At 48.5% G+C, this 15,561-nt stretch overlaps 1 protein-coding gene across 1 annotated transcript in view; it reads right to left on the bottom strand.

Annotated features, from left to right (window-relative positions):
• LOC147676778 (uncharacterized) overlaps positions 1–15,561 on the bottom strand; it is an 804,990-nt gene that overhangs the window by 57,636 nt on the left and 731,793 nt on the right. The window contains exon 7 of the mRNA XM_086945211.1: positions 850–945. Coding sequence (XP_086801337.1) covers positions 850–945 — 96 coding nt within the window. The remainder of the gene's footprint in view (positions 1–849; positions 946–15,561) is intronic.

Below are 15,561 nucleotides of genomic sequence, written 5' to 3'. Positions count from 1 at the left end.
TAAATCAGTGCTTAATTTTAGCCTGTGGTTTCCGGTGCTCAGCACCGGCACTTAATCATCAACACCAGTGCTTTTAATGAGCACCAGTTCAGGACACATTCACATTCATTCATGGTAGCCACAGGGAAATTAAGTGATTTGCCCAGAATCACAGGATGTTGAACTGATGTTGAGACTCAAACCTGGTTCCCCAGCACCAAAGTTGGCAGCTCTGGCCATAACGCCACATCATCTCTGGAGAGTGAACCACTGGAATTCCTTTTACTACCTTATAATAAAGCTAGAACTTGTAAATGCTGACTTAGGAAATGTGCTATGGGAGCAACGTTCACATGTTTGAAATATCCATCCCCAAACATTAATGCAGTCACAGTGTTTTCTAAGGCACACTGATTAAAAAGCTAAAGATAGACCAGTTTTCAAATCACTTGCATAAGACAGGTAAGAAAAGTATGCAAGAGGCGATGTATGTGAGGCAATTTTTTCTCTGCACATGGTAACTTTTGCTTCTGAGAAGACCAAAAACCTTATGTCATTTTACTTTAATCGCAGTGTTTCCATCTTTTATACTCATGAAGTATCGAAGAGTAAAGCTACTTTAAATTCCCCCGGTTCCCAGTATCACAATCAAGTCAAACTGGTTTCTAAGGTAGTAACAAAATAGGCAGCTGGGACTAATGTACCATTTTTAGATCATCCAACTATCCAGCTGCAAGCAAGCCTTCATTCAAGGGCCGCAAGCTCTTAAAGCACTATGGAAGGTGAAGATGATTTCCCTCAGCTGTGTAACACCACCCAGTTCTCACCTAGATCCCATTTCTTACCCCAATTGTTATGGTTTTCACTCACCAACACATTTGTCTTCAGACTTTAGCTCCTTCTGAGGGTGTGTTTGTTGCGCATGTTTCATACTTTGAGAAAACACAGATGCAAATACAGGAGAACCTGGACAAAAGAAATAGCACATATTATTGTGTGAAGTAATAAGTAAAAGACTAGTTGCATTGTTATAAAACATTAATATGAGTTACATTTTTAAATTCTAGAAAATCTGGACACTAACAGAGTATCTCTAGCATATACACCAATTATAGTCCAGATATTTGGAATTGCACCAATCCAAAAGTCAATACTGTAAAATCAAAGCGTAGGTATATTACACAATTATAAGGTTTATTAGTTTGCCTGTTAATTTTTAACATCGCAAAGTATTTTGAGCTATCAGGCGATTGAATTACAACTCTTTGTTCAGTCTTGGCAGTGCTAGACTGCAGAGTTTTATGTAGGAATGCGGTAGCCATACAGTTATGGTTGTGCACGCTGAATGTGTAAGGCGTGTCCTGTAATTTAATAAGGTCATCCATCTTTATCTGTATTTCTTTAAGCCTTTGGGCTTCCGCCCAATTAAATGAGAAGGCTATCACACCCTTTAGCTTCAATTGTGAATACCACCTGATCCTGCACAACCAAATATTTATTATAATTTGGGAATTTAACAACTCTTTTATTTTTGAGTATTGTCACTACCAAACAACCATTAAAAAAAACCTGCCTACAGACTACCGTTGCATTATCAACTATAGACTTTTGGGAGGGCTTGCAGGTACTTTTATTTTATTGATTTGTAAAAAAAAATTCTAAAAAAGTTCCTGAATCAAATAGAACTAAAAGAGATCTTCAGCATGATAGTGATACATCTGGCTTTTATTTAATACCAAGGAAGTTAGTTGTATGTAAATCCTGGTATGTTAGTTAAAATTGAACATTAACCGTATTAAAAAACAAACACATATGCTGATATATTAAAGATGCTAAATACGTTTTGAAGGTGATTCTGAAAACATTTTTCATGAGAAAGGTAGCAGTAGGTATAGAACTATATTGAAATAAATTGTGATTTGCACTAGAAATAATTAATTTTTCTTTTAAACATCTTTGTTTATTTTTTTGTTTTTCAATTACTGATAGAACACAATTTGAGCACCATATTTGATATCGTGCAGGTAATACAAATGCTACCCCCTACCCAGATAATGTAGTAAATTTTGGACAAACATTATTACAGGGGGTGGAATTCCAATGTACAGGACAAACTGTTTTTGGAAAATAAGCATTGGCAAAGCCTTTGGGACCTATTGGATTTGCCAATGCCCTTTGGCCATGCTGTAGAGCACCGTTCTCCAAAGTTGATCCTCGAAGGTCAGAACCTATAAGGGTTCCAGAGTAGCGTGCTACTTGCCGAAAAAGTGCTTCAATGCCTCGTCAAGGGTAGTAAGTGCTATATAAATGCAATTACAATTACAATTACATACAGAAGAGAGCTGGAAAACATATGCACGCTCATGGTGTGCTTAGGCAAAAAGAAAAATATAGTTCTCTAAAAGTGAGCAGCAGAAGAATAGGATCCAGTCGATCACAGAGATGGTAAACGAGTTCCTAGGAGAGGGACAGACACAGAAAGAATAGACTGGAAGAAGGGCAGCCATTGAATAAGCTGCAAGCACATGATAGTGACAAAAAGGCTAGAGAATGGTAAGCAGTGGGCTGGATGTAAATCCATTGTAAGTTCTTGGTAAGGCCACAAAAGGACTTTTGCAACCAGACGGCGTGCACTGTCTGGTTGGCTCGACCTCACGAGGAGCTTAGAAATGCCTCTGATCCCTTGCGGCTCGGATCTGCTTTGGGTACTTAGCTCAACTAACTGTTCGAAATCAGAGGACCAAGGCAACTTCCACAATAAAAGAAGGGTATTGAGTTCCCTTTCCATTTTTATTTTTATTTGTAAGTTAGTAACTACCAATGATCACACTCAAAGAATATTTCATCGATAAGGCCATCTTGCACCTTTTCGGTATGTGATACTAGTTGGGAAATGATTGGCAAGACGCCCCATTCACCGCCCTGCAGGCTGTTATTTTTATTTCGGAAATATTTATTCGGCTATATTCCAAGCCATAAAAGAATGCATAAAAACAAAGGATTTCTGATTTAGAAAAATAGATAGTATAAACAATATTTCTTAAAAAGAAAAAAGAGACAATTCATATCACTGCCCTATACACAGCAATAATTATGTATGTATGTATGTATTGATGCTTTTATATAGCGCAATGACTGTCACCCATCGGGTATTCTGGCGCTTCGACTTGGATGGCACAATCACAGAGTTTAGGCAGTTGCATGTCATTACAGAGAGAGAGCTTTAACAGGTTCTTGGAAACAAATAGGTTTTCAAAGCCTTTTTAAAAGGAATAATTTATACTGAGACAGAAAGGAATCTACATTCCTAGTGCCATATGGCAACATTTTAAAGCATCAGTATGTATATAGTACAATGATAAAATACAATATAAGCTCATTTCCCAACAATATTGCAAAATTGGACTGAAGAGGAGATATATCTATAAACCATCAGACAGATACATTCATCCTTTAAAAGCTGGAGATAGTGCAAAGCTGCCTGGCATCTTCTTATTTTCAAATGTTTTAAAAGTGGTATTAAAAAAGAGCGCCTTGGAGTAATATAACGATTGCAAAAAAACAAAGTGCAACGTGCTCTGCTTCGATTTTGAATCACATGGGCAGACATTCAGTCCAGCATCTGTATAAGCATTTCGTGGATATGAGACCAATAGATGTGAGCTTCCAAACCTAAACCTTATAAGATAATATAATTTGTCATGACTAAAGTAAAAAGAAAGGTACGGCTCGGTCCCTGTTGAGAAAACCAAAAGTGAGTGGTCAAAAAGCACAAGTTACTTACCTTCGGTAACGATATATCTGTAAGAAACAGTAGTTAGTGTTAGATTCCTTACCTTAGAATACCCCCAGGCGTCAGGCTGAATCCGGAAAGCTTTCGTCAGCAGTACCCTTGCGCGTCGGTAGGCGTCGTCTGCGGCTCCACGTCCGGTGTGTTTGCCGGGATGACGTCATCGGAGTACTTGGACGCCGCCCTCGCGCGCTGACGTCAGTTCTGTAGATAGCTTTCTGCGCCAGGAACGCTGAGCCATGATAGAAACCGACACTGGTGCCATAAAACTAGGGTCCTGAAAGGGATGACCTTCACCTTAGATATCGGTTCGCAGAACGGGGAGGATGGGTGGGGCGGGAAGGAATCTAACACTAACTATTGTTTCTTACAGATATATCTTTACCGAAGGTAAGTAACTTGTGCATCTGAAAGAAACAGGTTAGTGTTAGATTCCTTACCATAGAATAGATACCCCAGCAATACCAACCCCGGTGGTGGGACTGCGAACCAAGATCACACCAGAAAGTCCTGGAGAACGGAAAGGCCGACAAAGCCATCTCTCTGGACTTGGCTGTCCAGGCAGTACTGCTTAGCAAACATGTGCAGAGAGGCCTACGTAGCTGCCTGACAGATGTCCTGCAAAGGGACTCCCCGACCCAGGGCAGTAGTAGCCGCCGTGGCCCAAGTGGAATGGGCGCAAAACCCCACAGGAGGCTCCTTTTTCGCCAAGTAATAACAGACCTTGATGCACAAAATGACCCACCGAGAGATGGTCCACATGTGCACCGCCCGTCCCTTCTTAGCGCCCACGTAACCAACAAAGAGCTGGTCGTCCACCTGGAACTGGCGTGTGCGGTCTAGATAAAAGGAGAGCGCAAGTTTTGGGTCCAGACGGTGGAGCCTCTCTTCCTCTTTCGAGGGACGCGGAGGCGGAAAGAAGGTGGGCAAGGTGATGGACTGCCCGATGTGAAAGGCCGTAACCACCTTGGGCAGAAAAGAAGGACGAGTTCTCAGAACAACTTTGTCCAGATGGACAGAGAGGAAAAGAGGCTTAGAAGACAGAGCCTGGAGCTCACTCACTCTCCTGGCATAGCTGATGGCAACCAGGAATGCAGTTTTAAGAGTCAGAAGACAAAGAGGACAGTTATGAAGTGGCTCAAAGGGAGCGCACATAAGATAAGTTAGTACAAGGTTCAAGTCCCACTGAGGCATCACGAAGGGAACAGGAGGAAACGTGTGTGATGCCCTTCAAGAATCTATTGCCAACCGGGGACTTGAAAAGAGAAGGCTGATCAGGAAGCCTGAAAAAGGCTGAAATGGCCGAGAGATCGCCTTTGATAGTGCCCAGAGCAGAGAAAGAAGGAAGAGGAGAACCTCTGAAAGGGGGGCAGAAAGTTTATCCACAGCCTTTGCTGTGCACCATGCCACAAATTTGTTCCACCTGCGGGCGTATACTGTTTTTGTGGAGGGACGCCTGGCTGCCAGAATCACATCATAGACTTCAGGAGGCAAGTCAACCGGCCTTAACTGTCGCCGCTCAATCTCCACGCATGTAGGTGGAGACTGGACAGGTTCGGGTGGAGGACCGTCCACTGTTGCTGCGACAGAAGGTCCTCCTGAAGAGGCAGACGAATCGGAAGATCGACTGACATGCTGAGTAGCTCGGGATACCAGTATCTTTGTGCCTCGTCCGGAGCCACAAGGATGGCTTGGGCCCGGTCATGCCTGATCTTCTTTGAGCAAGTGCCGCCTTGGAAATTCCAACGTGCAGAATTGATGACATTGCGCGTTCTCTTCGGTGGCGAATAGATCTAACCAAGGCTCTCCCCACTGCTGAAAGAGACCTTGCGCACCGTCTGAGTTTAGACGCCATTCGTGATCCATCATGCACGGGCAGCTGAGTTTGTCCGCACTGGCGTTCAGGGAACCTGCCAGGTGTTGAACCACCAGGGTGATGCCCTGGTGTTCCAGCCATGTCCAGAGGCGCAGAGCCTCCTGACAAAGGGTCCACGACCCCACCCCGTTTGTTGCAGTACCACATGGCGGTGGTGTTGTCCGTGAACACCTGCACTACACTTCCCCTTACAGAGGGAAGGAATGCCTTCAGTGCAAGCCGGATCGCCTGCAGCTCCAGAAGGTTGATATGGAGCCGGGACTCCTCCGGAGACCAGAGGCCTCTGATCTCTGCCTATCCCATGTGGCCCCCCCCATCCCAGGAAGGACGCATCCGTCACCACTGTGTGCTCCGGTTGGGGAAGGGAGCCACCAATGCAACTGTCTCGCAGTGCCCTCCGAGATCAGGACGTGGTCTGACAGGTTGCTCTGATGCTGTGCCCACTGAACTTCATGTTCCACTACAGAGCCCGCATCCGCCACCTGGGGTGATGCACCAATAGGATGCATGAGGCCATCAGCCCCAGGAGCCGCAACGTCAACCTGACCGAAACTCAGGATAAGGGCTGAAAGATCGGAATCAGAGCCTGAATATCCCAAACCCGCTGCTCGGGAGGATAAGCCCGAAACTGCGCCGAGTCCAGAACCGCTCCGATGAAAAGGAGCTTCTGAGAGGGGCATGTTGATGGAGAACCCCAACGAGTGCAGGAGATTGGCCGTAGTATGGAGGTGGGAGACGACTGTCGGTGGCGAGCCCGCCTTCAACAACCAGTCGTCGAGATAGGGGAAGACTGGAACCCCTGATCTGCGCAGATGAGCTGCGACCACCGCCATCACTTTCATGAACACCCGAGAGGCACTGGTGAGGCCGAAGGGGAGCACAGTAAACTGAAAGTGCTTGAGGCCTACGGTGAACCGGAGGTGGGCCGGCAGGACAGGGATATGGAAATATGCGTCCTGCAAGTCCAACACTACCATCCAGACTCCAGGGTCTTGGGCAGCCAGGACCTGAGCTAAAGTCAGCATCTTGAACTTCTCCTTCCGGAGGAAGCTGTTGACGCTCCCGAGGTTCAAGATAGGACGTAGGCCTCCTTTGCCCTTCTTGGGTACCAGAAAGTAGTGGGAGTAGCAACCACGTCCTACTTCTGGCCCAGGAACGCGCTCTGTGCCCCCGTGGCCAAGAGTGCCATAACTTCCTCCTGCAGAAGTTGATCCACCAACATACGGTGGTACTGCGGTGGCAGGGCTGGAGGGGTCGACTCGAAGGGGAGGGAGTAGCCCCTTCGGATGATTTGCAGCACCCACCTGTCCGAAGTGATGGTGCGCCAGTGGAGAAGGTGATGGAACACCCTGCCCCACACTGGCGTCGAAAGGGCCTGAAAGCTCGGACTAGGAAGGCTTTGAGGCAGATGCTGCGGGAGTGGATGTGGACTGACCCGGCCTTTTCCCCCTTGCTCCGCCACAGCGGTTCCCACGTCCGCGACCGCGTTGAGGTTGGTTCTGCGGCCTGAGGCTGGACAAACGTGTGGAGGCGCCCCTTCCTTGGCCAAGAAAGGGGCGAAAAGCAGAGGTCTGATAGCGCTGGCCCGACACGCCCAAGAACTTGGCCGTAGCCCTGGAGTCCTTGAAACGCTCAAGCGCACGGTCTGCTTTATAGCCAAAAAGGCGACAGCCATCGAAGGGCATGTCCATGAGCGTGGACTAGACATCCCCCGAAAATTTGGTGGACCTCAGCCAGGCATGGGGATGGATCGCCACCGTCGTGGAAATCGCTCTGCCCAGTGAGTCCGTGGTATCAAGTCCACATCAGATGGAATAACATGCTGCATCCCGCCCCTCAGCAAGAGCTTGGGCGAGCCGTGCCTGGGCCTCCTCCGGACACTGGGTCAGCACGTCTGCAACTGTACCCCACAGGGAGTGGGTGTAACTGGCCAAAAGGCAAGCGGTGTTGATAGACCGCAACCCCAAACTAAGTATTTGTATTTTCATTTATAGAGCGCAATTATCACCAACAGGACTCTAAGCGCTATTAGAAAGAAAGAGACACGGACTAGCCTACAGGCACAAAGGGGCAGATATGAACAAGAACCCCAGGCCTCTCTGCAAAGAACCGTTTTCAACTTCTTCCTGAAAGGAAGAAGGGCGTGCGCTTTACGCACTGTCTCTGGTAGTTTATTCCACAAAGGGGGGATGGCTATGGAAAAGGCTCTACCCCCTTTGGTGACAAGCCTGAAACGATGACACTTCAATAAACAGGCCTCTGAGGACTGAAGAGCCCGATTCGGAGTGTAAAGTGCTAGGCGATTTTTAACATACAAGGGGGCTTGACCATAAATGGCCTTGTGCGTAATGCAGAGGCACTTGAACTTGGCTCTCTGTTTTACTGGAAGCCAGTGCAGGTGTTGGAGGAGAGGGGTGGCATGGGCTCCTCTGGTCAATTTGAAAATCAACCTGGCAGCATAGTTCATAGTAACCTGAAGTCTGGCAAGTAACTTCTCTGGAAGGCCAATGTAAAGGGCATTGCCATAGTCAAGGCGAGAAATTATCATTGCCGACACAATCAGTCTGAGATCAGAGAGGCTCAAAGAGCTTGCAAAGCTGTCTCATCAGGCTGGCACAGGCTCCCACTACTGCAGACACCTTTTGAGTAATGGACAGGTCAACATCTACCTTAATTCCCAGGCTCTTCACAACCGTAGCCGGGACTGGGTCAGCGCCCAGTTCCTGAGGCCAGAAGAGGTTACTCCACGGATTAGAGACAGTGGTAACGGACAGAACCTCCGTCTTATCCGGATTGATTTTTAAAGAGTTGGCTGTCATCCAGTTGGTGATAAATTTAAGAATGTTCCGTGTCTTAACATGGGAGACTGAGGAATTGTCGATCTGGATGATAAGTTGGGTATCATCCGCATAATTATAGATCTGGCAATCCATGGTGTTTAACGCGCCTATCAAGGGCTGCAGGTAGGCATTAAAGAGAAGAGGGGACAAAGCCGATCCCTGCGGGACTCCACAAGAGAGACTACCCGAAACAGACATATGAGATGACAACTGTACTCTCTGTGTCCGGCCGCCAAGAAAAGATGTGTACCATTTAAGGGCTGTGTCTTGGATGCCAAGATCATGTATCCGCGACAAAAGAAGGTTATGATTATCCGTGTCAAATGCCGCAGACAGATCCCATACGACCAGGGCACACAGCCTTTTTTTGGCAACTTGGAGCCTGAGATCATCCAGCACTGCAAGCATAACCATTTCAGTATTGTGCCCTGAAACCTGCCTGGTTGTGCTGCAGAAGGTTATTTCTTTCAAGATGGTGAGAGAGAGATATCAGCATGGGTTGCTCCAACACCTTTGCCAAGAAAGGGAGTTGGGAAATAGGTCTAAAAATGTTTTAATTCTTCACATCCGCTCCTGGCTTCTTCAGAAGTGGGATGACCCGTGCTTCTTTAAAGTTAGCTGTAACAGTGCCATGTGCCAGGGATTGGTTAAGAAGTGAAAGCATCTCATCCTCAATCCCGGGTAGCGCCATCTTAAAAATAGTAGGTGGGCATGGGTCTGCGGGAGAGCCAGACTTAACCCGTCCTATTAGGTGGAACAGAGAGTCAGCAGTCAGAGTCGGAAAGACAGTAAGCGGTGTCGCAATCAGAGGTGCCAAGGGAACAGGTGCCAAAGCACAGGGTAAGTAGAGGTGGTGGTAATTACATTTAGTAAATCCTTGACCTTGTCAAGGAAAAAGGATTGCAACAAGTTGCAGTCCTCTGGACTATGCACCAGCCTCATAGTCTCTGTTTGCCTTAACTCAGAGAGTACCCGAAAAGTTTATTTTTGAATATCCTGAGCTGAAGTAATCCTATGTTCATCAAATTCTGCTTTCCTAGTGAGGATGGCTTTTTTTTAGGCTCCAAGCGCTAGCAGGTACTCCCTGTGGGAATCTACATTATACGATTTCCGCCATGCTCTCTTCTGTTGGCGGAGACGTTGCTTCAGGGCTCTTAGGGAATAATTGAACCATGGAGCCCCTTTGCCTTTGTCCCTAATTATGACTCTCTGCATGGGGGCAACTAAGTCTAAGGCCTGCTTCGACCTAGTTGACAGGGCAGTGCTGGCAGCATCGGGATGTCCACCATTAAACTTTGAAGGAGCTGTATTTTTTAAGGTGTTAACCAGATCAACTGTTTGGATTTTCTTCCAGTTACACAGTTCTTTCCACTTGGGAGCAGTGTTAGCTACACGCTTAGTAGATGGTAGCTGGCCACTAATTAGATAGTGGTCTGACCAGGCACAGGGACTAACGCCTATTGGATGAACAAACGGGTGCGAAGTCCAAACTAAATCGAAGGTTTGACCGTTTTAATGTGTGGGAACATGTACCACCTGCTTAAGTTCCAGAGAGGTCAGTGCTTCGTCGAGTTGGAAGGTCTGACTATCCATGGGACTCTGATCCCAGTGGAAGTTAAAGTCTCCCAATATTAATAGACATTGGTAGCGTGTACGAATATCACAGACAAGTTCAATAAAAGCCTCCACGAACTTGGGGGGTGTATGTGGGGGTCGATATATTATAAGAATGGCTAGGCAGGAAGTTGGAGAGCAGAATTTCGCCCCCAACACATCTGCCCCCTCAATGCTTTCAGCACAAATTATTTCGGCCTTCAACTCCTTTTTGTATAAAATTGCTACTCCTCCCCCCCTGGTGCTGCCCGGTCTGTTGTGATAGACAACAGCATAGTTGGGAGGCAGGGAAGCAACAATATCAGGAGTAGAGGACTCCTCAAGCCAGGTTTCCGTAATGCCAAGGAGGTCCAAGGTGTTATCCTGCAGGAGGGAGAAACCCTCAAGATTGTGTTTTTGTAAAGAGCGGGTGTTGAGGGAGGCTACCCTTGTTCCCCATGGTGCAGGAATTTAGGGTGACTTGGGAGGACGAACATTGGGCCTGTGTGCAATAGTTCCCCTTTGGGCTTTGAATAATTTGTGGGATCTGAGTATATCAACAGTAGAAGCATTGAGAGGCACAGTGTTATAGGCCAGACTCCGTAGATCTTCTGAGCCATACCGGAGCCGGGGCCAGGGGTCTTGGCCCCTGGCCCCGGTCAGGCCCGGACGGGTGCAGACGGGCTTGCCTTTGGCGTGCCCTCGGCGCACCGTTGGGCGCGCCCGCTGCGCGTCCTAATTGGCCTCATCTCATATCCCTCCTTTTGGGTGAAGACTAGAGCGCTAACCGCGCTATTCCCCAAAGCTGGCTGCCTGCTTTTGTCAGTGGCGCGTGCGTGTCCCTCCGATCCCCCCCAGCACCTAAATCGGCTGGGAAGTCGTCCGGATTTTGTCTGGAGCAGTGCATGCAGGTAGGGGTGCAAAAGAGTTTAAAAACCACGAAAATTTTATTTTAAAAGTAACGAGCTACGGTCTCCCGGCTTCCGCCTCAGGAGATGACAAAAAACTAACCTTCTTACAGCGCCCACCAATCAGGCCTCTTATATCCCTCCTTTTGGGCGAAGACTAGAGCGCTAACCGCGCTGTCCCCCAAAGCTGGCTTCCTGCTTTTGTCAGTGGCGCGTGCGTGTCCCTCCGATCCCCCCCCAGCACCTAAATTGGTCTAGGAAGTCGGACGGATTCCGTTCGGAGCACTGCGTGCAGGGAGGGGTGCAAAAGAGTTTAAAAACCACGAAAATTTTATTTTAAAAGTAACGAGCTACGGTCTCCCGGCTTCCGCCTCAGGAGATGACAAAAACTAACCTTCTTAAGAGAACAGTTTCTTCCCAAACTGGTCAAACCTTTTGGATTCCTGATCTGGAGGAGCAGTCCGGAATGCGGTCTGGGACGTAGAGGCCTGGATGACCAGACTCTCGGGGTAGGGTGTACAGACAGAAAGCAGGGGTTGCCCGGATGTCGGGCCACGTTCCGATCCACAGAGGGCACTGTGGAGGGCTTGCACCAAGTACCCATCAGAACGTCCGTGGGGGCCTTATTAAATGGCGGCAGAGGCTCCGAAGAGCTTACTGGAGGCTGAAGCACCTCGGTGAGGAGATTAGTCCTCACGGCCGCAGCAGGGAGCTCAACTGCCAAGGCCTTGGCTGCCCTGCGCAACACCACACCATAAGTAGCACCCTCCTCCATAGCCACGGAAGGAAGAAAGATAAAGCCAGTGTCAGGCGATGTGTCAAGACCACTGGCCCCACCCCCAGCTCATCTGCCCAGTCCTGAGATAACTGGCACTGTTGTGCCAGAGGGTCCTCAGACCCTTCCCAGTCCTCCCCTTCATCCAGGTCTTGATAAACAGGCAGAAATGACATAGCCAAGTCATAGGTGAATTGCTCACCCACTGACGCCGGAGACAGCACCGAGCGGCGCCGCTCCGACGCCGGACTGGGGCTGAAACCGGATATGGCGTTGTCCACATACAGCACCGGGAGCGACACCAGAGGGGTCGGCGCCAGCAGAGGAGTCGTGAGGTCAACTGGCATCGACCGGGATCCAGGTGTCGGGACTGAAGTGGGCCTGCGGCGTCGGGACCGAAGTCGATGACAGCGCCGGGGCCGAAGCCGCCGGCTCACTAGGACCCCCAGTTGGGTCTACGGGACCCGAAGGCGCGCCAGCAGGCATCAACGGAGGGAAGTGAGTCCTCATGGCAATGAGGAAAATCACAAATCTCCTCCGGCTTTGCACGCAGTCCAGGGACCGGAGGGTTTGTGACCGGATGCGATGCCTGCGGCTCCGGCGGAGCCTCGCTGGCAGTGTCACCTGCACCCTCGGCCGAGTCGCGCGACCGGCGAGGGGAGTCAGAAGAGCGATGTCGCTTTTTCGACTTCTTTTTAGAGTGCCTCGACCTACCTGAATGCGAGGACTTAGAGCCCGACGAATGGTGTGGGCTCCGGCTCTGCGACCGGCCCCTCGACTTCCTCCTCGACCGGGACCTTGAGCGGCGCGGAGCCGACTGCCAGATCTCGCGGAGCTTGCGGGAGCGTTCCCGCCTAGCCTTCGACGTTAAGGCCCGGCAGTCGGGGTACGACTTGTCGTCGTGGTCGGCCCGAGGCAGTAGAGACACCGGTGGTGGGCGTTGCACAGTTTGAATCCAGGCATCCCAAACAGCACCAGGAGTCAATATCAACTCGAAAAGAATAGCCAAAATAGGCTAAAAAAAGTAGTCAAAAATTGACTAGAGTACGCTCTTCCCAGATCCGGCGAACACGGCGCTGATGATGCTCGCGGAGCCGCAGACGACGCCGCCCGACTCGCAAGGGTACTGCTGACGAAAACTTGCCGGATCCAGCCTGACGCATGAGGATATTCTAAGGTAAGGAATCTAACACTAACCTGTTTCTTTCAGATCCCTTCTTTTGCCCATCTCCTGCATATCTCTTTCCAAGTACAGATACGCCATGTATTCTTTCTTTAGCTTGGCCCTTGGAATTTCAGCAGTATTTGCTGGGTTGTCGAAACAATCTGACAAACCCAGCTTCCTCAGTTGGGCTTTGACATAGGAGAGCCAAGGGATTTTGCTTACCCACTCTAGTTTTAAACAATCTACAATGATGGCACGATCCAGGACTGTTTCTTCTTTTGCCCAGATATTGTGCCACAATAAGAGCGGTGCTAGTTGCATTCGAAAGGATAGGGGGATCACACCAAGTTCGCTATGGCACATGGTAGCAGGGGTGCTCCGTGGAAGGGTCAGTAGGCATTTCAAAAACGAGTTTTCCGCTCGCTGAAGACCTAAAGTCTTACAGGAGCCCCAGACTCCTGCGCCATATAAAGCGGCAGCGCATGTGCGAGCTTTATAAATCTCTATTATTGCATTTACAGGATGTGAGCCTAGCTTTTTACTGAATCTAAAAATAGCTTCCAGGCAAGACCCCCATTCACCGCCCTGCAGGCTGTTACAAGAAATCATGTCCACTGTAGGAACAAGCATTGGAAATGCAATAGGTCTTGCATTAGAAAAGTTGGAGCTATTGGTATTGTAAATATAAATCCTTCTTAAGTCCTTTTTATGTTTTTAAAATATTAAAACTATTAATATTGTTCTTTGAAATGCCAATAGTTATAAAATTAGCTAATGTTACACCTATAGCATTAGTAAAGCTACATGTTTAGTTTTCCCCTAACTTACATGTATTGATATTACAAATATCAATGGCTTTGGTCTTTGCTTTGAGTGTTGCTGTGGTGGTGCTGATTTGTGTTGTAGTGGTGTAGAGTGGTGCTGTGGTGTTGCTGGTGTTGCGCTGAGTGTTAATGTGTTGCTGCCTAGTGATAATGTGGTGGCGCAGAGCGATGCGGTGTTGGTGCTGTGGTGTTGTTAGTGCGGGCACTGCTGCTCGGGGTATCGGCGAGATTTGTGTAAGTAAATGGAGAGGGAGGGAGAGAGTTGGAAGAGAGAGTGAAAGAGGCAGAAACGTGGAGATGAAAAGAAAGTGCGAAGGGATCTGTAAGCTGAGCAGAACGCTCAGTATTGCGGGCACTGCTGCTTGGGGTATCTGCGAGCTTTGTGTAAGTAAATGTAGAGGGAGGAAGAGAGTTGGAAGAGCGAGTGAAATTTGAAGAAACGTGGAGAGGAAAAGAAAGAGCGAAGGGATCTGTAAGTTGAGAGATGTGGCATAGCAGAACGCTCGGTATTGCGGGCACTGCTGCTTGGGGTATCGCCGAGATTTGTGTAAGTAAATGGAGATGGAGGGAGAGAGTTGGAAGAGAGAGTGAAAGAGGCAGAAACGTTAAGAGGAAAAGAAAGAGCGAAGGTATCTGTAAGCTGAGAGATGTGGCATAACAGAACGCTCGGTATTGCGGGCACTGCTGCTCGGGGTATCGGCGAGATTTGTGAAAGTAATTGGAGAGGGAGGGAGAGAGTTGGAAGAGAGAGTGAAAGAGGCAGAAACGTGGAGAGTAAAAGAAAGAGCGAAGGGATCTGTAAGTTGAGAGATGTGGCATAACAGAACGCTCGCTAGTGCGGGCACTGCTGCTCAGGGTATCGGCGAGATTTGTGTAAGTAATTTGAGAGGGAGGGAGAGAGTTGGAAGAGAGAGTGAAATTTGCAGAAACGTGGAGAGGAATAGAAAGAGCGAAGGGATCTGTAACCTGAGAGATGTGGCATAACAGAACGCTCGGTAGTGCGGGCACTGCTGCTCGGGGTATCGCCGAGATTCGTGTAAGTAAATGGAGAGGGAGGGAGAGAGTTGGAAGAGAGAGTGAAAGAGGCAGAAACGTGTATAGTAAAAGAAAGAGCGAAGGGTTCTCTAAGTTGAGAGATGTGGCATAACAGAACGCTCGGTATTGTGGGCACTGCTGCTCGGGGTATCGGCGAGATTTGTGTAAGTAATTGGAGAGGGAGGGAGAGAGTTGGAAGAGAGAGTGAAATTTGCAGAAACGTGGAGAGGAATAGAGAGAGCGAAGGGATCTGTAACCTGAGAGATGTGGCATAACAGAACGCTCGGTAGTGCGAGCACTGCTGCTCGGGGTATCGCCGAGATTTGTGTAAGTAAATGGAGAGGGAGGGAGAGAGTTGGCAGAGAGAGTGAAAGAGGCAGAAACGTGGAGAGTAAAAGAAAGAGCGAAGGGATCTGTAAGCTGAGAGATGTGGCATAACAGAACGCTTCATAGTGTGGGCACTGCTGCTCGGGGTATATGCGAGATTTGTGTAAGTAAATGGAGAGGGAGGGAGAGAGTTGGGAGAGAGAGTGAAAGAGGCAGAAACGTTGAGAGGAAAAGAAAGAGCGAAGGTATCTGTAAGCTGAGAGATGTGGCATAATAGAACGCTCAGTATTGTGGGCACTGCTGCTCGGGGTATCGGCGAGATTTGTGTAAGTAAATGGAGCGGGAGGGAGAGAGTTGTAAGAGAGAGTGAAAGAGGCAGAAACGTGTATACTAAAAGAAAGAGCGAAGGGATCTGTAAGTTGAGAGATGTGGCATAACAGAACGCTCGC

The sequence above is a fragment of the Lissotriton vulgaris genome, chromosome 12 (genome assembly GCF_964263255.1).
Source record: "Lissotriton vulgaris chromosome 12, aLisVul1.2, whole genome shotgun sequence".
Classification (NCBI taxonomy): Eukaryota; Metazoa; Chordata; class Amphibia; order Caudata; family Salamandridae; genus Lissotriton; species Lissotriton vulgaris.
This window is presented reverse-complemented; position numbering and strand designations above follow the sequence as displayed.